Below are 22,847 nucleotides of genomic sequence, written 5' to 3' on the forward strand. Positions count from 1 at the left end.
TCCCTGCGGCTTTTCTGCAAAACTTGTATTTAATTTAGTGCGACATTCTCGAGCCCAATGTTTTCCCTTCTTACATCGTGGACAAATTCCAGGTCCGCGCCCTTTGTCAGGTTTCTTTTCTTTATAGTTCCTTTTCAAATGCCCTAATTGACCGCAACCAAAACATTTCATGTTCTCGAGTTGCTTAGATTGCAAGGAATGCCAGGTAGTGGCCATTGTTTCAGCAAACAGCTGCATCTTTCTACTCTCTGATGTAACATCCTTACAGGCCTTCATGAAAGCATTAATATCTCCTGTATCTTTAATAGGCAATATAATTCTCTTACAATCCTCATTAGCATTTTCATATGCCAGCAGTTTTAACAGCTGCTGTCTAGCTTCTTCCCCTATGACAGTTCTCTCCAAGGTTAATTTTAATCGTGATAAGAACTCGACATAAGGCTCGTTAGTCTTTTGAATAACCTTAGTCCAAGATCCATAATGTTCTCCTTTTGGGTGAATACGATCCCAAGCTTCTAAACTAATTTCCCGTAATTGATCATGGATTTCTTCAGGGGTAATAACTTGAGCAGCAATATCAGAATATTGACCTATTCCCGCCAACATTTGATAAGTTATAGCCTGGACCCGAGGATTGTTACTTAAAGCGTTCTGACGAGCCTGATCCATACAGAGCTCGGAGAACCACATCTGCCATTGCAGATATTCAGGCTCCTTTAAGAGAGCTCTACAAAGGACTCTCCAATCTTCTGGAGCAAAATTATTATAATGTCGAGCCATACCTAGAAGTAGCTCTTTGACATAATGTGATTGCGGTCCATATAGAGTCACTGCCTTTTTCAAGCGACCAATATCATCTATTGAAATACCTTCATAATATGGTGCTTGTGCTACTCCCTGGACCGGGGGAGGCCTAATAACCGGAAAGGCAAAGATAGGTCTGTCATCCTCACTCTCATCGTCATTATCCTTTAACGCATCAAGCTCAGCTAAAGCAGCAGAAAGAAAAGGATTTTTGGGAGAAAAGGCTAGCGCGGGCGGCAAAGGCGGAGCGGAAGGCCTTTTCTTAGATTCCCCCGCCATGGTCATGACCCGCTGAAAAACCTTCCATAAGTGCTCGGTCTCGGGATCCGACGTTACTTTCAGTTTCGATTCATCGCTATCGCACTCATTAGGTTCGCGAGGCAGTGCAAGCTTAAAGGCATCCTTTTCTATTGCCTTTTTCTCATCTGTATCAAGGGGAAGGTCCTGTATCGAAGGAGCCACTTCCTTCTGAAAATTCTCAACCGTGCGATCATCCTCCATTGCTCTTAACACTGTAAATATAATCGACCAGATGGACCAAAATCGTACAGGAATCTTTTCCCCCTGCCTCATGGCCTTTTCTACATTATGGCGGACCCGCCGCCAATTATCCACCTCCAGGGAGCCCTCCTCGGGAAACCAAGGATTCCAGTCTCGAACCACTTTCAAACACATCTCAATATCAGTAGAAGCGACAGTAATGCCATAGACAGCAAGTGAATGCTTCAGCATTCGAACATAAGGAGTAGAGGTTTCTTGTCCCATGACCCTGTATTGTATTAAATTACTCACCCTTCCTGAACGTCCTTCAGGGTCCCTGTTCGGGCGCCAATTGTCAACGTCTAGTGCGTTGGGGTCCCTGGGTAAGGGTCGCGAAATCACCGGGACACAGGGGATGCAGAGCAAAGGCAGCACTTGCAACTGCATACTGCCGTTTATTTCTTGACATCTTTTATGCTCTTTACAATCAAAATATATTGTTACTGATTAACAATGTAAGCATTAAGATATCCCGATACTTCTTTACGCAAGAGAGGACAAAATCAAATTCGGTTGCACCGGAATAATTACATATCTTAAGTAAATCTCATTCTCTGATCAGTTCTTATGCAAAGGTACCTTATGACCCATTCCCCGAAACTACATAAAATCAAACCCTATGCAGGAATGCTGAGATCAGACAACACCCCGCATATACATTTGAAGCAGGATGTTATCTGATCATCACATCCCCGCACACGAAGCCACTCTCCTCGGTGGGCGTCACAAGGAACAATGTGCCCAAGATTACTCAAAACATCATGAGCCATTTCTCAGCTGACCGGATGCCTGAGGCATAGGCACACAACAAGGCGAGGGAGACTTTTCCCCCTCTCAGGCCTGGGCGTTCCCGACCTTACCCTGCGTGCGCCACAGCACACAAACAATTCCGGCCACAGAGGGCTCACATGCCTATGTTGGCCTCAGATTTCTACTCTAATTCTGCTCTAATTTTCTCTTTTCTTCTGCTTGTATTTAATTTGATCTTCACTTTTTAGTTTCAAAAGACAGAAACTTGGATTTGATTTTAGATCTTTCTTCTCTTCTAATATATGCACTCAAGACTAAATTTTCATTCTGATTAAAAATATCTTTGTAATTTCTTTTGAGATTTATTCTTTGATCCATGTGTTATTTAGAAGAGTGTTTAATCTCCACATATTTTTGGATTTTCCAGTTATCTTTCTGTTATTTATTTCCAATTTAATCCATTGTGGTCTGAGAGCAGACACTGTATGCTTCATTTCTTTTATATTTGTCAAAATGTGTTTTATGGCCCAGAATGTGGTCTACCTTGGTGAATGTTCCATGTAAGCCTGAGAAAAATATGTATTCTGCTGTTGTTGGATGAATTAGTCTATAAATGTTAATTATATGCAGTTTATTGGTGGTGCTATTGAGTTCAGTTATATCCTTACTGATTTTCTGCCTGCTGGATCTATTTCTGAGACAGAAGTATTGAATTCTCTAACCATGATAGTGGATTCAACTGTTTCTACTTGCAGTTCTGTCAGTTTTTGCCTCACACCGTTTGATGCTCTGTTGTTAGGCCTATGCACATTAAGAATTAAGTCTTCTTGGAGAATTGACTCCTTTATCATTATATAATGTCCTTTTTAATCCCTGATAACTTTCTTTACTTTGAAGTCTGCTCTGTCTGATTTGATTAGTATTAATATTGTATATTTTTCCCTATCCATATACTTTTAATCATTATATCTTTATATTTAAAGTACGTTTCTTGTATACAACATATAGTTGGGTCTCATTTTCTGATCTACTTTGACAACGTCTGTCTTTTTATTGGTGCATTTAGATCATTGACATTCAAAATGATTACTGATATAGTTGGATTGATACCTACCATATTCATTACTGGTATTTTTTTTTCCCTTGTTCTTTGCCTTTGTTCATATTTTGTCTTCCACTCTTTATCTGTCTTTTGTGATTTTAATTAAGTGAGCATTTTATATGATTCCATTTCCTCTCCTTTCTTAGTATATCAGTTATCCTTTTTTTCCCCAATTTTTTAGTGGTTTTCCTAGTTTGCTATATACATTTATAACTAGTTCAAGTCCACTTTCAAATAACACTATACCATTTCACGGATAGTATTATTACCTTACAATAGCAAAATAATCCTAATTCCTCCCTTCCATCCTTTGTATCATTGCTGTCATTCATTTTTATATATACATATACATGTACATATATACACATAAACATACATACTCAAATACACTGTTGCTATTATTATTTTGGGCAAACTATAATCTGTTAGATCAATTACCAATAAGAAAAATAAATGTTTTTATTTTACCTTCAGTTATTTCTTCTTTGATGCTCTTCTTTTCTTTATACAGATCAGATTCTGACCTATATTATTTCCTTCTTTCTAAAAAACTTCTTTTAACTTTTCTTGCAGGCAGGTCTACTAACAACAAATTATCACAATATTTGATTTTCAAAGAAAGTCTTTATTTCTCTTTCACTTTTGAAGGATAGTTTCATAGTGTCCAGAATTTTGTGTTTGTGGGTTTTTAGTATTATTTTTGTACACTTTAAAGATTTCACTCTACTTTCTTCTTGCACATGGTTTCTAAGGAGAAGTCAAATATCATTCTTGTTTTTGTTTTTCTATAAGCAAGTTTGTTTGTTTGTTTGTTTCTCTGTGTTCCTTTAGGGTTTTTTTTTCTTTATCTTTGATTTTCTGCAGTTTAAAGATGATATCCTTTTTTGGAATTTTTCTAGTTGTTGTTCTCTGAGCTGCCTAGATCTACGATTTGGTATCTGACATTAAAGTGGAGAAATTCTCAGTCATTATTCTTTAAGATATTTCTTCTGTTCCTTTTTTTCTTCTACTTCTGGTATTACCATTACATGTATGTCACACATTTGTAGTTTCCCACAGTCCTTGGATATTCTGTTCTATTTTTTGTTTTTGTTTATGCTTTAGTTTATTTTTTTCCTATTTGCTTTTCAGTTTTCAAGGATTTTATTGATGTATTCTCTAGCTCAGAGATTCTTTCCTGTCATGTCCAGTCTACTAATAAACCCATCAAAGGCATTCTTCATATCTGTAACAGTGTTTTTAATCTCTAGCATTTCTTTTTGGTTCTTTTGTACGCGCTCCATTACTCTGCTCATATTGCCCATCTGTCTTGCATGGTGTCTACTTTATATATTAGAGCCCTTAGCTTATGAATCAGAGTTGTTTTAAGTTTAATTCCAACATCCTTGCCATATCTGGTTCTGATGCTTACTCTGCCTTGTCAAATTTTGTTTTTTTGCTTTTTGATATGCCTTCCAATTTTTCTCAATAAACATGATGTACTAGGTAAAAGGAACTGTGATAAATAGGCCTTTAGTAACATAGTAGTGAGGTATGCGGGTAGGGGAGACTTTCTAGAGTCCTATGATTAGGTCTCAGTCATTTAGTGAACCTATACCTCTGGACCATGAACTTCACACGAGTTCCTTAGTTTTTTTCTCCCCCCTTATGTGTGATAAGATGGCTGCAGTGGGCTATTGTTGGGTATTTCTCTTCCCCAGGTCACTTAGACTCTGATAATACCCCAGTAGTTTAGGCTGTCATTAACCAGTCTGCCCTGAGGACAAACCTTTCTTAGAAAAACAGTGCTCTGAAGTATTTTGAAATGGTTTCTCCCTCCCACTGCCGGAAGCAGAGGGGAGTTTTCTCTAGTATTTTCTGTGGGAATCTAGTCATGCTCCTGGAGGTAAATCTCAAAATAATGCAGAGCCCCTCCTTTATTTGCCTGCAGTTCTTAACTCTCAGATACGTCCACACTGATCATCCAACAATTCATCCATTACAATTGAGGCTTCCTTACCCTGGCACTGGTTCCTGGGATGGCTTTCACTCCTGACTCTTTACTCTGTAAGTTAAGACTCCCTGTATTTGCCTGACTGACTCTCCAATTTGGGGACAGCAGTTTGTCACCCCTTTCTTAAGGATCAAAGAAGAGTTGTTGATTTTTCAGTCTGTTCAGCTTTTTGTTAGGAGTGGTGATTTCCAAAGCTCCTTACATGCGGAACCTGAAACCAGAAGTCCTATACTTTTTATTTTATTAAATTGGGAACCTACTAAATTGATAATTTTGTAACTTGGAATTTTTTCAGTTATATTATAAACTTGTTCCTTATTGGTAAATACTCTTTGATGGAATTTTTATTGGCGACAGTATCTTTTTCGTAGTGCATATTTTTATCTAGTCCTTTATTGGTTAGACTGCTTCCAATTTTCTGCATTATAAACAGTACTTGTGTGAATGTTCATGGAAATAAATCTTTTTGTATGGTCATGATTATGTCCTCAGGGTAAATAAAATAGATCTTCCTAACCTAATGCCACAGAAGAATTTAGCAGAAAACATCTAGATACTGCCGTGGTAGAGTAACTTCCACCTCCTTCTAAGGTGATTACATAAAATCAATTTCCTTGTTCTTTCATCAATTCGCAAAATGATTGAGCCAGTTCTACACAACCTTCCTTCTACTGTTTTGGTGTGTGTATGTGTGCGCGCGCACGTTTGTGTGTGTGTATATGTGTGTGGGAGGAGAGAGAGAGAGAAAGAGAGAGAAAATGAAACTGCTAATGAAAGTATTTTAAATTGTTAGAGAAATAAGGTCTATTTTTTCTTTTTTTAATTTAAATTCAGTTAGCCAACATATACTACATTATTAGTTTCAGATGTAGTGTTTGCATATAACACCCAGTACTCATCACATCACATGCCCTCCTTAATGCCCATCACCCAGTTACTCCATCCCCCCACCCCCTTCCCTTCTGTAACCCTCAGTTTGTTTCCCAGAGTTAAGAGTCTCTCATGGTTTGTCAATAAAGGCTATTTTTCATTTCAAGGAAGACTAGTACTTGGAAGAACCAGGAAATCCCGGGTATTTTTTTTGCTTTTATTCTGCAACTTTCATAGGACAGCAATAAAAAAAAAAAGCACTGTCCTTAGATGTGGCATGGGGATAGCTCCTCTCTAGAGGGCATCTTTTTTGTTATTCTGCTTTACTGATAGAATTACCTCTATGAAGCTGGTGACTTCACTTTTTTTTTTTTTTTTTTGGATGAAATAGACAGCTGCTTCCATCTATATTGCCTTTGACCTTTTTTATCCTGTCAGTGTCCTTTTGCCACACACCACTAGGAACACACCTATACTTGAACTATTTGGATTTTTTGCTAGCTGCAGTGAAGGGAAGGCACACCATAGAAAACCATGGGCCATCTCAGTGAAAGAGTATTAGAAAAGACTTACTATAGGATTTAGGCTTGTTGTTAAGTGATTTGAGGGAGGTTTCAAGAAAGCCATTTGCAATGACGTGGATGGAACTGGAGAGTGTTATGCTGAGTGAAATAAGTCAATCAGAGAAAGACATGTATCATATGACCTCACTGATATGAGGAATTCTTAATCTCAAGAAACAAACTGAGGGTTGCTGGAGTGGTAGGGGGTGGGAGGGATGGGGTGGCTGGGTGATAGACACTGGGGAGGGTATGTGCTATGGTGAGCGCAGTGAATTGTGCAAGACTGTTGAATCACAGATCTGTACCTCTGAAACAAGTAATACATTATATGTTAAAAAAAAAGAAGAAGAAGATAGCAGGAGGGGAAGAATGAAGGGGGGGAAATCAGAGGGGGAGATGAACCATGAGAGACGATGGACTCTGAAAAACAAACTGAGGGTTCTAAAGGGGAGGGGGGTGGGAGGATGAGTTGGCCTGGTGATGGGTGTTAAGGAGGGCACGTTCTGCATGGAGCACTGGGTGTTATACGCAAATAATGAATCATGGAACACTACATCAAAAACTAATGATGTGATGTATGGTCATTAGCATAACATAATAATAAAAAGAAATAAATAAAGATGAATCTGAAAAAAAAAAAGCAGGGCTTTGCAATAGTTTGCTTGCTGTCAAAAAGCAGTTGTAATTTTCTGATTTGACATATTAATGACTTTTATCCAAAATTAGGTGACCAACTATCCCAGTATGCCTGAGATTGAGGGGCTTCTTGGGACACAACATGTTCAGTGGCCAAACCACGAAAATCCAAGGCAAACTGGGAGGAGTAGTTTACCCTATCTAGAGGGCAAGCGAAATGAAAAGAGGCTAAGGCTGAAATTGGCAAAGAAGTAATAGCTACTGACAGGAGCTAGGATTTGGGATGTTTGGTCATTTTTGTGATTTTGGCAATGTTCATGTTTTTGCTTGGATTCAGACATGACTACAAAGTGATCTCTCATCTCTGACTTGATCCATCATGGTGACAAGGTGGCCATGTCTGATGTTGCTTTCACTAGGAGAACATCAGGCCAGCTCCCAGCAACACCAAGGTTTTTACACAGGGTCAGAGCGGTTTCTAGCTGTCAGGGGCTGTTTTCCTTTTTTCCAGTTCTCTTCTTTATGGATTTGAGGGATACTTTTGGAATTGACCTAAGAGTTTACACATGTGATCTAGTTGCTAGAGACTTGGTTTCAGCCACATTGATCTGTACCCTAATGAGATGCTTTAAGCTTTGAAACATTGAGTAATAAAACAGTTATCCATCACCCTTAACACAACTTTTTTTTTCTTCAATAGAGAAAAATGTTTTAACGTTTGAGACCAAATGCTAAGTTACTAAATGTTAAAACAAGAAGAAATCAAATATTCTTTCCCCTTGAGATTCAAAACTCACATTAGCATATTTCACTGTTCTTAGTAATACTGCTGTAAAGAAATCTAGCTTATTTGATATAGAACAAACGTACTTTTCACAGAACATATAAACATTTGCATGAACATTAATATTTCACTATTAAACCAGTGTTGTATGGAAATACTAGTTTATTTAGTGATGTTTCCCAGTTGTGCTTTTTGTTTTTAAAAATTAGAAATATATTTAAGGAGTAAATAATTATTCTGATTTAAAATAAAATAAATTTTCCATGGGGCACCTGGGTTTTGCCAAAATCACATTGCCAAAATCACAAAAATGACCAAACAGTCGGTTGAGTGTCTGCCTTTGGCTCAGGTCATGATCCCAGGGTCCTGGGATCGAGCCCGTCATCGGGCTCCCTGCTCCGCAGGAAGCCTGCTTCTCCCTCTCCCACTGCCCCTGCTTGTGTTCCCTCTCTTACAGTCTCTCTCTCTCTCTCTGTCAAATAATAAATAAATACAAATCTTAAAAATAAATAAAAATAAAATAAATTTTCTTATTTATAATAATTGAAAAGATAGTTTCATCTTTTTCAGGTTTGCTAATTTAATATTAAGAAAAATGTTAAATGGTGGTTATATTTTTTTTGAGAGAAAACCTTAAACTAATAAATGAACATATATAGTTGGTGTAGTTTAGTCACTAAGGTTATAATACTAGTTAAATTGTGAAACATTATTTTAATTATTAACATTCAGCTATCTTAAACTATTCTGTTGTCCTGTATATTAATTAAATTAATTATTTAGCAATTAATCTTTATAACAATGGTGGAAATAATATAACCTTAGCTATGTTTTAATCATGATATAGTTCACATTCATGAACTTCTCTCTAGATTCTGACGACTACCTTGAGGTCAATATTCCAACAGACCTAGGAGTGGAACATTCTGGGGAAATAAGTAAGAGAAAGGAAATTGAAGAATTATCAAAAGCTTCAAGAGACACCATACCCCTGGCAATGGTGCTTCCTACTGAAATTCCATGTGAGGTGAGTAAGATACCTTGTTATTTAAGTGGCTGGCTCTATTGTTTTCATAAATATTGCATTTCACTAGAATGTAAGCTCTAACATAGCTGGGCACTTCTGTTTACTTTGTTCATGGCTGTGTCCTCGGAACCCAGAACAATATCTGGCAATTAGTAGGCATTTGATAAATATTTGTTGAATAATTTAATATTGGAGAATATATGAAAGCCTAATTTTATCAAGTGGTATTTTACATGTTGCCAAAAGATATATAATTGCTATATATACCAAGCCACTTAAAATAAAAGTTGGATTCATATTAACCAGATCAAGGATTTTATTTTTATAAATGGAAACATATTCTTGAATAGGATTTGAGAATACTTATATTTTAGGATCACCGATTTTTCAATTCTGAATCATGTATTAAAGGCCTACATTATTAAGTGGAAATAATGTATTAAAGGACCACCTAGATGAGGTGGTCCTTTCAGGAATAAAAGGATAATGTAGCAGGGGATGGAGTGTGGATTTCTGAGAAGGTGACTATATGAGTACATGTCTTCCTCCTAAGTCTTCATTGGAATGAACTACTAAAATAAACATACTGGTAGAGCTTGACCCGAAACTGGGTCTACATAATCTCCAGACAATAGAAAGATGCTGGTCCTCAGTGTCTGTGGTGTCCTTCAGTGGAACAAGCCAAAGATACAGGAGAACGGGAGAGCCTTGGAAGTTGCATGAAAGGGTCCTTCTGGGAGAAGCCAGTGGATTTATGCCACTGGGTGACAGGGGCTGCATTTGTCTGTTTGCTAGTAGCTGTCTTTGGGAAAAGAATCTCCTGTTCTTGCTGGTACTAGCAGTCCTGTGCAGTTGGGCAAAATGTAATTCCTTCATCCTCAGACCCCATCCCTAAGCAGAAGACTCATTGTTTTAAGCTATTATGCTATCAATTCCAGAGAGACAAGAACTTCTTTGACACTACCTTAGAGACTCCAAGAAACTAAACTATTCCGGATTCAGAGGACCGACACAGGTGACCAGGCAAAGAAAAATTACAACTCACTTAAAGGCCTCAGGAGCGTGAGGGAGGGCAGGCTAAACAATCAGAACTGGTAGCTCCTATTGAGTCAGAAACAATGGAAGAGACAGAAATAAATAGAAAAAAACGGTAATCAACAGGAAATGAGAATTATTCTCAAGTAGGTAAAATCAACACAAAAAAGAAGAAAAAACCCTCTGGAACTAAACATTACTCACCAAGAACTCTGCAATGAGTCTAAATAGCTGCTCTGAACAAAAACGACAACAGTAAATTTTGAAGAATATAAAACCTTCCCCCACTATTAAATTTGCAGAGAAATTGAAATGTAAAAATTAAACCCCACTACCCTCCAAGCTGACTCAGATGGTTGGGTAGGATCAGGATTCTTTTAATGGCAGAATCATGGGCTATCTTTTATTGACATGGATACAATTCTTTCAGACCCTTGGAAGTGAAATTATTTCAATTTCACATCTCTCTTTGGTATCCCACTTTTTAAGGAATCCTAAGAGTTGGAAGGTCATACAAGATTATTTTAGTGCCAGCCACATGCACTAAAAAATTCAAAATAAACCGATTCCTGGACGAAAGATAGTTATCCCAGCCAAAATCTTGTGTTCTCAGAACCTAGATCTTAGTGCAATCTGAGTCCATGTAACAATGGCCAAGTACCAAAGGAAAGATCATTTGTATCCAAATGAGTGAAAATGGTGTTTGAGATTTGCCAGGATAACTTTCAGTCTATGCCAGTTGTCTGAAAGCACAACCTCAAGCTTAGTCATTTCTGAGACATCTTCCAATTAGTGGGTAAGTAGAGACCACTGAAGAACAGGGCCCCCTCTCCCACTAAGTGAGACTTGAGACTTCGCCACCGTCTTACAAAATCTAGACATTTAGCATACTAACATTGCTAGTCACCAGGTCTTAGTTGACACATGCCTCTTTCACACCCAGCACCTTCGAAATCTAGTGAGTTCCCTTACAGTTTTGTGTTCCCAGCATGCCAGCGCTGAGCTGGGTAGGAGTTTTGTATAATGGCATGACCTTCATTCTCTCTGATTAAGGGGGAGTTAAGGTCTCTCCTGCGGCAGCCTCTTGCTGTGAAATTGCTTGGGTCTGGACCTGCCTCTTAGAGAAGTTCCCTCCCTGTTCCCTTATCTGTTCTGGAGAATCAACATTACCTGGGGCAGCAGGTGATGTTGCTACTGCTTTTGACCCAGGAGCATGGAAGTATTGATCCTTCTGCCTATTAATCTTTCCCAGCATTGTTCCTTCCCTTGGATTTTGGATTTCATAGGCCTTGAAAATCTTGCGCCACTTTAAAAACAGCAGGATATATATTTTCTTCAACATTGTTTCTCATGTGCTAGTGAAGATATTCCTCCAATGTTCTTTTTATGTAGGTTATTCCCTGTCTTTTTGAAAAATACCTGGATAAGTCTTAACAGCTTAAATCTGCTACTCAATTTGGCCTCTTCTATTACCTTTTCTAGGATTAGCATTCTTTGCTATATTTTAGTGTTTTTAATTTTTTTTATTATGAGCCAACACATTTGTTTTTCTAGCATATTCCTCTTGATTTTTTCTTGCATGGTAATGGATCGTGAGAGGTAGGAAGTCAATAAGTTCTAGGCCTGCCAAACACATTCATTGTATAAATGAGTCTTATCCAACTTTATGTCCCTAATGAGAAATCCACCTGGGAGGCATTTTTCCACTGGAAGACATCTAAACCACAACTGGTCCTGCTCTATTTACCAGCTTTTCTTTCCTGTGCTGTGTATTACTACAAAGTCCTAACTTCATTAATTCCTTGGGCAAATTCCCTCAGAGCGGTAGTTCTCATCTGGGAGTGATTTTGCCCCTCTTTCCCCAGAAGGTTTTTGGCAAAGCCCCCAGACAGTTTTGGTTGTCATAACTGGGAGATTGCTACTGGCATCTAGTGGGTAGAAGTTACAGATACTGTTAAACATCCTATAGTACTAGGGTAATCCCCACAACAATGACTTCTTCCAAAAAATGTCAATAGTACCAAGGTTAAATTGTGTCTCCGAGGATAGGAGATATATTTATGGCCCTTACAGTAATAAGTTACCTTCAACTCACCTAATAATGGCATCAAGAATTCAGCACCCCCCTTCAGAGGCTTCTCTGCAATCCACCCGGTTGTTCTAGAATCACTTGTTAGGACTGCACAATCTATAAGCAGTGAATCTAGTCGCTCTTTTTTATGGATTTTACCTGGAGCTTTAAGAGGGAACCTCTAAATGTTTTCCTCAGTGGGCCCTGTTGGAAGTATTGTAGGTTGCTCTCTGATGCCTTGTGCCTCGTATGTTTTTTCTGCAACCCTGGTCACAGGTGCAGGAATGGCTTCACTATTTCCTCTTCAAGAGCACCATCCTAAGAAGCAGTTAGAAATGAGCTTCTTTTCTTTATCTTGTTTTTTTTTTTATTATTATGTTATGTTAATCACCATACATTACATCATTAGTTTTTGATGTAGTGTATATCTTGTTTTATCTGTATAGGCAGGCCTGCAATCTATCATTTTCCCTTCCTTTTGATAGAAATCTGTCTATTGCAATCTCAGTTTTTCTCTCCCCCCCCCCAGAATCTCTTACTTCCTTGAGTATGATTAACTGATATTTCTTTATTTTTATGTTATTGTCCCACTGCTGCTTTTCTGATAAGACTGAAACGGTTTTAAAACCAGTCCAGTCACTTGTTGACTTCTTGAGCAAATTTAATTCTTAAAGTTATAGTATAATTTGCAAGGCCTTTTAAGTGGCTTTATCAACATTTGGATCTATATTAATTATATTAATATATTATTATATATTAATTTCATTGAATTGTCTTTGTATCTAAATCCTAGGACATGCATATTCCCTACAAAAGATCTTTGTTTTATTTGACCTGTTCCTTGACATACCTCTGTAGCTACAACTGTAATGTGAGTCTCCAAATCCATAGTGCAGACCTGATTATGTAGTCAACAAATCTAGAAGAAACCCTTAGACTATGTGCAGCGGTATGATTCTGAAGGACCCATGGGAAAGCCACAAGACTTTGGGTACCTCCGACCCATTCATTCCTTGGCCCCAGATACAGTTTAAAATAATATACGGACGCTAACAGCACTGCCCACTTATTTTTCATACCAAATCTCACACTAGTTCTTGGTAACCAACCTTAATTTAAAATCTGATCCTGTGCCTTCATTGAAAGATACAGGAAAAGCTACAAAAGATTATTGTGTGTATCAGTGCCTAAAATGTCTATGTTGTGAGTCCTACCCCGTTGGTTGTAAGGTTTTACAGTGACCGAAAGACATCTTTTCTCTTTAACCAAGTGGCTCTCAAATTAAGCTGCACATAGGGACTATTAGGTGAGGTTTAAGAAAAATAATGCCTGAATCCTATCCCCAAAGATTCAGATATAAACAGTCTGGGTGATGGCCTGGACATTGGCAGTTTTAAAAGCTTTTCAGGTAATCCTGAAGGTGAGAATTAACAGCCAAATTTAGAACTATTGCATAACCTAATCCTCGCTGTGCTGTCATGGGTCAGATAGAGGTCAGCTGTAGGAACCTGTACAATCTTGGCTTAATAAAGCACATGCAACTCTGCTTGTTAACTAGTGCCTATTAAAGTAGTCATGAACACATGAAAAGAGCCATTGATCTGTGTACAAAAGTCATAATGATCCACTGGGATAAAAATCCTTTGTTGCCTGTGTGTAATAAATCCTTAAAACCTAAAGAACCAGAAACTTCACCATCTATATGTTATATTATAGACCAAGTTCTAGTCCTTTTGTTTAGGACTCAAGGATTGTGACCAATGCCACAAAACTTTAGACTTTGGAAGTGATGATTATCAGAATTCTTTCTGGCTCTGAATGTTCAGAACCAAATAAGGGATAAACAGATGAGTCAGAGAGAATGAGAGCAAAATAGTTTCGTAACTGATAAAACCAACTTTACAATCATTTGAGTGTCATAGTACTTTCTCTATTGAATTAAATGTACCCATATAATTGTATTTTTAATTAAGATGTGCATAATAGTTAAGGACAAGGCTGGACAGTGCAGGCCTTCCCTCCTAGAGCAGGCCGCTTCCTCCTTGGAGATGCAGGAAACAGATGAAGTGGTGAGTCCTAAGGGGTGTAAGAAGTAGAGTTGGGCATGTTCAGTTTCAAAATGTCATATTCTAACAGACTTATTCCATCTTAATTTTAAAAATATGTACAGATTGTCTCCTATGTACATAATTCTTGCAAGATGCCACAATGATATGAAAATATAAAAAATACTTCAGGATGTGGAAAATCTAGCTGGGAAGCCAAGACATAGACACGAAAAACTAATTAAGAGCAGAGGGCATGACTTTCAGAAAAGGTCAAATGAGGAGTATGGGTGTGAAATGCTCCATGATTCCTTTGGAAGTTATTGTGGGCTAAAGTTGTAGGGAGGATTTATGGAGCTTGTGAAACCTGAGTCAGACCTTGATGGAGAGGATAAGTGTGAGGAAATGGAGGAAGAGTAGGAACTAAATGGTACACCAACATTAGGTACAAACAGGCCTGGTGCAAAATGAAAATGTAGAGGCCCTTGTTCAAATTAGTAAGCACTTTAAGGTAGTGACAGCAGAACGTTAAACCAAGTGCAGGGCCTTCTAAGTGCAGGGCCTGTGCAACTGCACAAGTTGTATGCCATGAAGCTGGCCCTGGGTACAAATGAAGATGTCAGTGCTTCATTTAGGGTGGTCAGTATGATCGTCTTTTGTTTAAAACTGTTCTTTGGAAATGGTTGAAAGGTAGAGTCCTGCCCTCTATTAAGGAGAGAATCTGATGCATAAGAAATAGCCTGTGTGAGCACTCATGAATGAGAACGAGTTAGCTGGGTGAATAAAACATTGGGAGAGGTTTCTTAAGCTTACTAACTTTGGGAGGGGAGAGGTCAAAGTTAGACAAGACACGGTGTACCTATGAAAGAGAGCTCTGAAGAACTTTGAAGCAGAGGATCTTGGGGATCTGGGCAAAAGTCAATGGGAAGTCATTAAATATTTGCAGTAAAGTGACAGATGTGAGCAACAAAGGAACTAAGGAAACTGAGCTAGTCATGAGGTCCTGTGAAGAGGAAGTGGCAGATGTGAGGAACAGGAGGGGCTCACATTCCTGACCTCAGGGGTCACATGAAGCAGTGCCTTGGTGAGGCATGAGGAAGGAAACAGCGAGGCATTCTTGACAAGTGGGAATATGTGTTAACTGGAATAGTGGCATCTTTTCTCCATTTGCAATGTAATTGATGAGGAGAAATTTAGTTTAAAATATCCTTCAGAAAAATATTTGGGAGCACTGGACTCTGGTGGAAAAATTCCTGAGGTGTGTCAGCTGAACCAATTCTGTGACATCAACATATTCATAGAAACTCTTTGGTACAGAGCATTAAAAATACAAGTTTTATCTGTAGGTGATTTATGCTTAGGGAGATAACTTCTAAATAAGAGAACTTTGAAGTTAATGACTTTTGGGTAAACCCAGTTTTGTAAGAGTGTATAAATGAGGTTTCTATTTATTTTGTGAGGGACTGAAATTAGTTTGGCTTTCAAGAAAGCATTTGGAAGGTGATATCTGAGATAAACATAAAAATGGTATTTCATTTTGGTCACTTTGAAGGGTTAAACAGCACAATGTAGAGAACAGATTTTGATTTAGATAGCTCTGATTAATCTTCAGAATGTAATTCTCTGTATTAGCTACCCTGTTCTTAAAAGAGAAAACTAACAGTCTTCCATTTTGGTTTCAGTGTATGTAGTTTTGGTTAGGATTAAAGGAAATATCTTTATATTAAAAGTGCTTCACATAATTCCTAGTATAAAATAGATACTCAAGAAATATTTATTTCTTCTTTTTCTCTGTATTAATGTCAATCTTTTTTTTATTATTATGTTATGTTAATCACAATACATTACATCATTAGTTTTTGATGTAGTGTTCCATGATTCATTGTTTGTGTATAACACCCAGTGCTCCATGCAGAACATGCCCTCTTTAATACCCATCACCAGGCTAACCCATCCTCCTGCCCCCCTCCCTTCTAGAACCCTCAGTTTGTTTATCAGAGTCCATCGTCTCTCATGGTTCGTCTCCCCCTCCAATTTCCCCCCCTTCATTCTTCCCCTCCTGCTATCTTCTTTTTTTTTTTTTAAACATATACTGTATTATTTTTTTCAGAGGTACAGGTCTGTCATTCAACAGTCTTATACAATTATACAATTATACAATTATACAATTCACAGCGCTCACCATAGCACATACCCTCCCCAATGTCTATCACCCTCCCACCCCCCACCACTCCAGCAACCCTCACTTTGTTTCCTGAGATTAAGAATTCCTCATATCAGTGAGGTCATATGATACATGTCTTTCTCTGTTTGACTTATTTCACTCAGCATAACACCCTCCAGTTCCATCCATGTTGTTGCAAATGGCAAGATTTCATTCCTTTTGATGGCTGCATAATATTCCATTGTATATATATACCACATCTTTATTCATTCATCTGTCAGTGGGCATCTTGGCTCTTTCCACAGTTTGGCTATTGTGGACATTGCTGCTATAAACATCGGGGTGCACGTACACCTTCAGATCCCTACATTTGTATCTTTGGGGTAAATACCCAGTAGTGCAATTGCTGGATCATGTGGTAGCTCTATTTTCAACTTTTTGAGGAACCTCCATACTGTTCTCCAGAGTGGCTGCACCAGCTTGCATTCCCACCAACAGTGTAGGAGGGTACCCCTTTCTCCGCATCCCCACCAACATCTGTCGTTTCCTGACTTGTTAATTTTAGCCATTCTGACTGGTGTGAGGTGGTATCTCATTGAGGTTTTGATTTGGATTTCCCTGATGCCGAGCGATGTTGAGCACTTTTTCATGTGTCTGTTGGCCATTTGGATGTCTTCCTTGGAAAAATGTCTGTTCATGTCTTCTGCCCATTTCTTGATTGGATCATTTGTTCTTTGGGTGTTGAGTTTAAGTTCTTTATAGATTTTGGATACTAGCCCTTTATCTGATATGTCATTTGCAAATATCTTCTCCCATTCTGTCAGTTGTCTTTTGGTTTTGTTGACTGTTTCTTCTGTTGTGCAAAAGCTTTTTATCTTGATGAGATCCCAATAGTTCATTTTTGCCCTTGCTTCCCTTGCCTCTGGCGATGTTTCTAGGAAGAAGTTGCTGCAACTGAGGTCGAAGTGGTTGCTGCCTGTGTTCTCCTTTAGGATTTTGATGGACTCCTGTCTCAGATTTAGGTCTTTCAACCATTTGGAGTCTATTTTTGTGTGTGGTGTAAGGAAATGGTCCAGTTTCATTCTTCTGCATGTGGCTGTCCAATTTTCCCAATACCATTTGTTGAAGAGACTGTCTTTTTTCCATTGGACGTTCTTTCCTGCTTTGTCGAAGATTAGTGGACCATAGAGTTGAGGGTCCATTTCTGGGCTCTCTGTTCTGTTCCATTGATCTATGTGTCTGTTTTTGTGCCAGTACTATACTGTCTTGATGATGACAGCTTTGTAATAGAGCTGGAAGTCCTGAATTGTGATGCCGCCAACTTTGCTTTTCTTTTTCAGCATTTCTCTGGCTATTCGGGGTCTTTTCTGGTTCCATACAAATTTTAGAATTATTTGTTCCATTTCTGTGAAAAAAGTGGATGGCATTTTGATAGGGATTGCATTGAATGTGTAGATTGCTCTAGGTAGCATAGACATCTTCACAATATTTGTTCTTCCAATCCATGAGCATGGAATGTTTTCCCATTTCTTTGTGTCTTCCTCAATTTCTTTCATGAGTATTTTATAGTTTTCTGAGTACAGATTCTTTGCCTCTTTAGTTAGATTTATTCCTCGGTATCTTATGGTTTTGGGTGCCACTGTAAATGGGATCGACTCCTTAATTTCTCTTTCTTCTGTCTTGTTGGTGTATAAGAATGCCACTGATTTCTGTGCATTGATTTTATATTCTGCCACTTGACTGAATTCCTGTATGAGTTCTAGCAGTTTTGGGGTGGAGTCATTTGGGTTTTCCACATAAAGTATCCTATCATCTGCAAAGAGTGAGAGTTTGACTTCTTCTTTGCTGATCTGGATGCCTTTTATTTCTTTTTGTTGTCTGATTGCTGTGGCTAGGACTTCTAATACTATATTGAATAGCAGTGGTGATAGTGGACATCCCTGCCGTGTTCCCAACCTTAGGGGGAAGCACTCAGTTTTTCCCCATTGAGAATGGTATTCACTGTGGGTTTTTCATAGATGGCTTTTATGATATTGAGGTATGTACCCTCTATCCCTATACTCTGAAGAGTTTTGATCAAGAAAGGGTGCTGTACTTTGTCAAAGGCTTTTTCTGCATCTATTGAGAGGATCATATGGTTCTTGTTCTTTCTTTTATTAATGTATTGTATCACATTGATTGATTTGTGGATGTTGAACCAAACTTGCAGCCCAGGGATAAATCCCACTTGGTTGTGGTGAATAATCCTTGTAATGTACTGTTGGATCCTATTGGCTAGTATTTTGGTGAGAATTTTTGCATCCATGTTCATCAAGAATACTGGCCTGTAATTCTCCTTTTTGATGGGGTCTTTGTCTGGTTTGGGGATCAAGGTAATGGCCTCATAAAACGAGTTTGAAAATTTTCCTTCCATTTCTATTTTTTGGAACAGTTTCAGAAGAATAGGTATTAATTCTTCTTTAAATGTTTGGTAGAATTCCCCTGGGAAGCCATCTGCCCCTGGGCTTTTGTTTGTTGGGAGATTTTTGATGACTGCTTCAATTTCCTTCAGTTTCATTCAGGTTTTCTATTTCTTCCTGGCTCAGTTTTGGTAGTTGATACATCTCTAGGAATGCATCTATTTCTTCCAGATTATCTAATTTACTGGCATATAGTTGCTTATAATATGTTCTTATAATTGTTTGTATTTCTTTGGTGTTGGTTGTGATCTCTCCTCTTTCATTCATGATTTTGTTGATTTGGGTCATTTCTCTTTTCTTTTTGATAAGTCTGGCCAGGGGTTTATCAATCTTATTAATTCTTTTAAAGAACCAGCTCCTAGTTTCGTTGATCTGTTCTACTGTTCTCTTGGTTTCTATTTCATTGATTTCTGCTCTGATCTTTATTATTTCTCTTCTCCTGCTGGGTTTAGGCTTTATTTGCTGTTCTTTCTCCAGCTCCTAATCCAGGTGTAGGGTTAGGTTGTGTATTTGAGACCTTTCTTGTTTCTTGAGAAAGGCTTGTATTGCTATATATACTTTCCTCTTAGGACTACCTTTGCTGTATCCCAAAGATTTTAAACAGTTGTGTTTTCATTTTCATTTGTTTCCATGAATTTTCTAAATTCTTCTTTAATTACGTTGTTCACCCATTCATTCTTTAGTGGGATGCTCTTTAGCCTCCAGGTGTTTGAGTTCTTTCCAACTTTCCTCTTGTGATTGAGTTCTAGTTTCAAAGCATTGTGGTCCGAAAATGCAGGGAATGATCCCAATCTTTTGGTACAGGTTGAGACCTGATTTGTGACCTAGGATGTGATCTATTCTGGAGAATGTTCCATGGGCACTAGAGAAGAATGTGTATTCCGTTGCTTTGGGATGGAATGTTCTGAATATATCTGTGAAGTCCATTTGGTCCAGTGTGTCATTTAAAGTCTTTATTTCCTTGTTGATCTTTTGCTTAGATGATCTGTCCATTTCAGTGAGGGGGATGTTAAAGTCCCCCACTATTCCTGTATTGTTGTTGATGTGTTTCTTTGCTTTTGTTATTAATTGGCTTATATAATTGGCTTCTCCCATGTTGGGGCATAGATATTTACAATTGTTAGATCTTCTTGTTGGATAGACCCTTTAAGTATGATAAAGTGTCCTTTCTCATCTCTTATTACAGTCTTTGGTTTAAAATCTAATTTGTCTGATATAAGGATTTCCACCCCAGCATTCTTTTGGTGTCCATTAGCATGGTAAATGGTTTTCCACCCCCTCACTTTCAATCTGGGGGTGTCTTTGCGTCTAAAATGAGTCTCTTGCAGACAGCATATTGATGGGTCTTGTTTTTTTATCCAATCTGATAGCCTGTGTCTTTTGATTGGGGCATTTAGCCCATTTACATTCAGGGTAACTATTGAAAGATATGAATTTAGTGCCATTGTATTGTCTGTAAGGTGACTGTTACTGTATATCGTCTGTGTTCCTTTCTGGTCTAGGTTGCTTTTAGGCTCTCTCTTTGCTTAGAGGACCCCTTTCAATATTTCTTGTAGGGCTGGTTTCGTGTTTGCAAATTCCTTTAGTTTTTGTTTGTCCTGGAAGCTTTTTATCTCTCCTTCTATTTTCAATGATAGCCTAGCTGGATGTAGTATTCTTGGCTGCATATTCTCATGTAGTGCTCTGAATATGTCCTGCCAGTCCTTTCTGGCCTGCCAGGTCTCTGTGGATAAGTCTGTTGCCAATCTAGTGTTTCTACTGTTGTCGGTTACATATCTCTTCTCCCGAGCTGCTTTCAGGGTTTTCTCTTTGTCTCTGAGACCCGTAAGTTTTACTATTAGATGTCGGGGTGTTGACCTATTTTTATTGATTTTGAGGGGGGTTCTCTGTGCCTCCTGGATTTTGATGTCTGTTTCCTTCCCCAAATTAGGGAAGTTCTCTGCTATAATTTGCTCCAATATACCTTCTGCCCCTCTCTCTCTTTCTTCTTCTTCTGGGATTCCAATTATTCTAATGATGTTTTGTTTTATGGTATCACTTATCTCTCGAATTCTGCCCTCCTGATCCAGTAGTTGTTTATCTCTCTTTTTCTCAGCTTCCTTATTTTCCATCATTTGGTCTTCTATATCACTGATTCTCTCTTCTGCCTCATTTATCCTAGCAGTTAGAGTCTCCATTTTTTATTGCACCTCATTAATAGCATTTTTGATTTCGACTTGGTTAGATTTTAGTTCTTTTATTTCTCCAGAAAGGTTTCTCTAATAACTTCCATGCTTTTTTCAAGCCCAGCTAGTATCTTTAAAATCATCATTCTGAACTCTAGTTCCGACATCTTATTAATGTCCATATTGATTAGGTCCCTGGCAGTCGGTACTACCTCTTGTTCTTTTTGTTGAGTTGATTTTTTTCCGTCTTGTCATTTTGTCCAGAGGAGAAAAGATGAATGAGAGAACAAAATGCTAACAGGGTAACAAAGTCCCCAGAAAATATACACTAAACAAATCAGAAAAGATCTGAAACCAGTGGAAAAGAAAGGGAAAGAAAGAAAAAAGAACAAAAAAAGAAAAGAAAAAGATAAAAACAAACAAAAACAAAACAAAACAGAATATGATCAAATATGATCAGGCTGGTGCATAGATCAGTGCTACACACTAGATTTGGGGCATATTTTGGTCTGTTAGAAAAAAGTGCCTCCCAAAATTTTAAAGAAAGAAAAACTTATGTATGTACAAAAATAAGGGTTAATACGATGAAGGGTTGGAATATGACTGTAAAGATGAAAATTATAAAAGATTTTATAAAAGGAATTGATAAGATAAGAAGTTGGTTGAAAAAAGAAAGAAGAGGATTTAAAAAAAAAGGGGGAGGAGAGAATGTGATCAGGCAGGAGACTAGAACAAAGCCATACACTAGAGATTTAGGGTATATTTTGATCTGTTAGAAGAAACTATCACAAAATTTTACAGAGAGAACAACTTATATATATATATATATTCCAAAAATAAGGGTAACTACTATGAAGGGATAGAATATGACTCTAAAAATGAAAAATAAGAGATTTTTTAAAAAAGGGGTTGATTAAGATGTTGGTTGAGAAAAAGAAAAATTCAAAAAAATAAAATAAAAAAGACAGTTTAAAAAAAATTAACTTTGAAAGACTAAAGAATCATGGAAAAAAAGCCATGGACTCTTTGTGCAGTATTCCCCTAGCGCTGGAGTTCTGCCGTTCTCATTGATGGGTAAACTTGGTCTTGGCTGGCTGTTCTTGCTGATCTTCTGGGGGAGGGGCCTGTTGCCCTGGTTCCTGAATGTCTTTACCGGAGGCGGAATTGCCCCGCCCTTGCCCGGTCGGGGCTAAGTAATCTGCTCGGGTTTGCTCTCGGGAGCTTTTGTTCCCTGCAAGCTTTCCCTACAGCTTTGGAGGAGGAGAGTGAGAATGGCGGCCTCCCAGTCTCCGCCCCAGAGGAGCCGAGAACTCGGGGCCCCGCTCCTCAGTGAGCCCCCAAAGAAAAGCAGTCAATCACTCCCGTCTCCCCATCTCCAGTCACACTCCGTGCTCACCCGGCCTGTGACCGAACATTTCTCTCTGGCACCCGACCCCGTGTGGAGTCTCCAAACCCAGCAGATCCCTGCGGTGCACTCCTGCACTGCTCCTCCCCGGGGAGGAAGGGGAGTCTCCCCAGATCTGCTGCTTGTTGGGTCCCTGCTGGAGGAGCAGTGGCCTGACTGTGCCCGGATCATGGTTTATGGCAACCCGGAGCTGTGAGCCCACTCCTCGGCTCCGACTCTGCAGCCGACTTCCCTGCTCCGATACCTGGGAGCTCTGCCGCACTCAGGCACCCCTGGTCTTTCTGTGACCCCGAGGGTCCTGAGACCACACTCTCTCAGCTAGGGTTCCACCCCCCGCTTAGCCACTGGAGCGACGTCCCTCAGTGGAGCCGACTTCTAAAAGTTCTGATTTTCTGCTCTGCTACTCTTATCACTTGCCAGAAGCGGCTGACGGA

General features: G+C 38.7%; 1 protein-coding gene across 3 annotated transcripts in view; it reads left to right on the top strand.

Moving 5' to 3' along the window:
• BANK1 (B cell scaffold protein with ankyrin repeats 1) overlaps positions 1–22,847 on the top strand; it is a 307,010-nt gene that overhangs the window by 81,268 nt on the left and 202,895 nt on the right. For all 3 annotated transcript variants that reach the window (XM_036095806.2, XM_036095807.2, XM_036095808.2), the window contains exon 3: positions 8,915–9,069. In XM_036095806.2, coding sequence (XP_035951699.2) covers positions 8,915–9,069 — 155 coding nt within the window. The remainder of the gene's footprint in view (positions 1–8,914; positions 9,070–22,847) is intronic.

This window comes from Halichoerus grypus, chromosome 3, assembly GCF_964656455.1.
Source record: "Halichoerus grypus chromosome 3, mHalGry1.hap1.1, whole genome shotgun sequence".
In the NCBI taxonomy this organism is placed as follows: Eukaryota; Metazoa; Chordata; class Mammalia; order Carnivora; family Phocidae; genus Halichoerus; species Halichoerus grypus.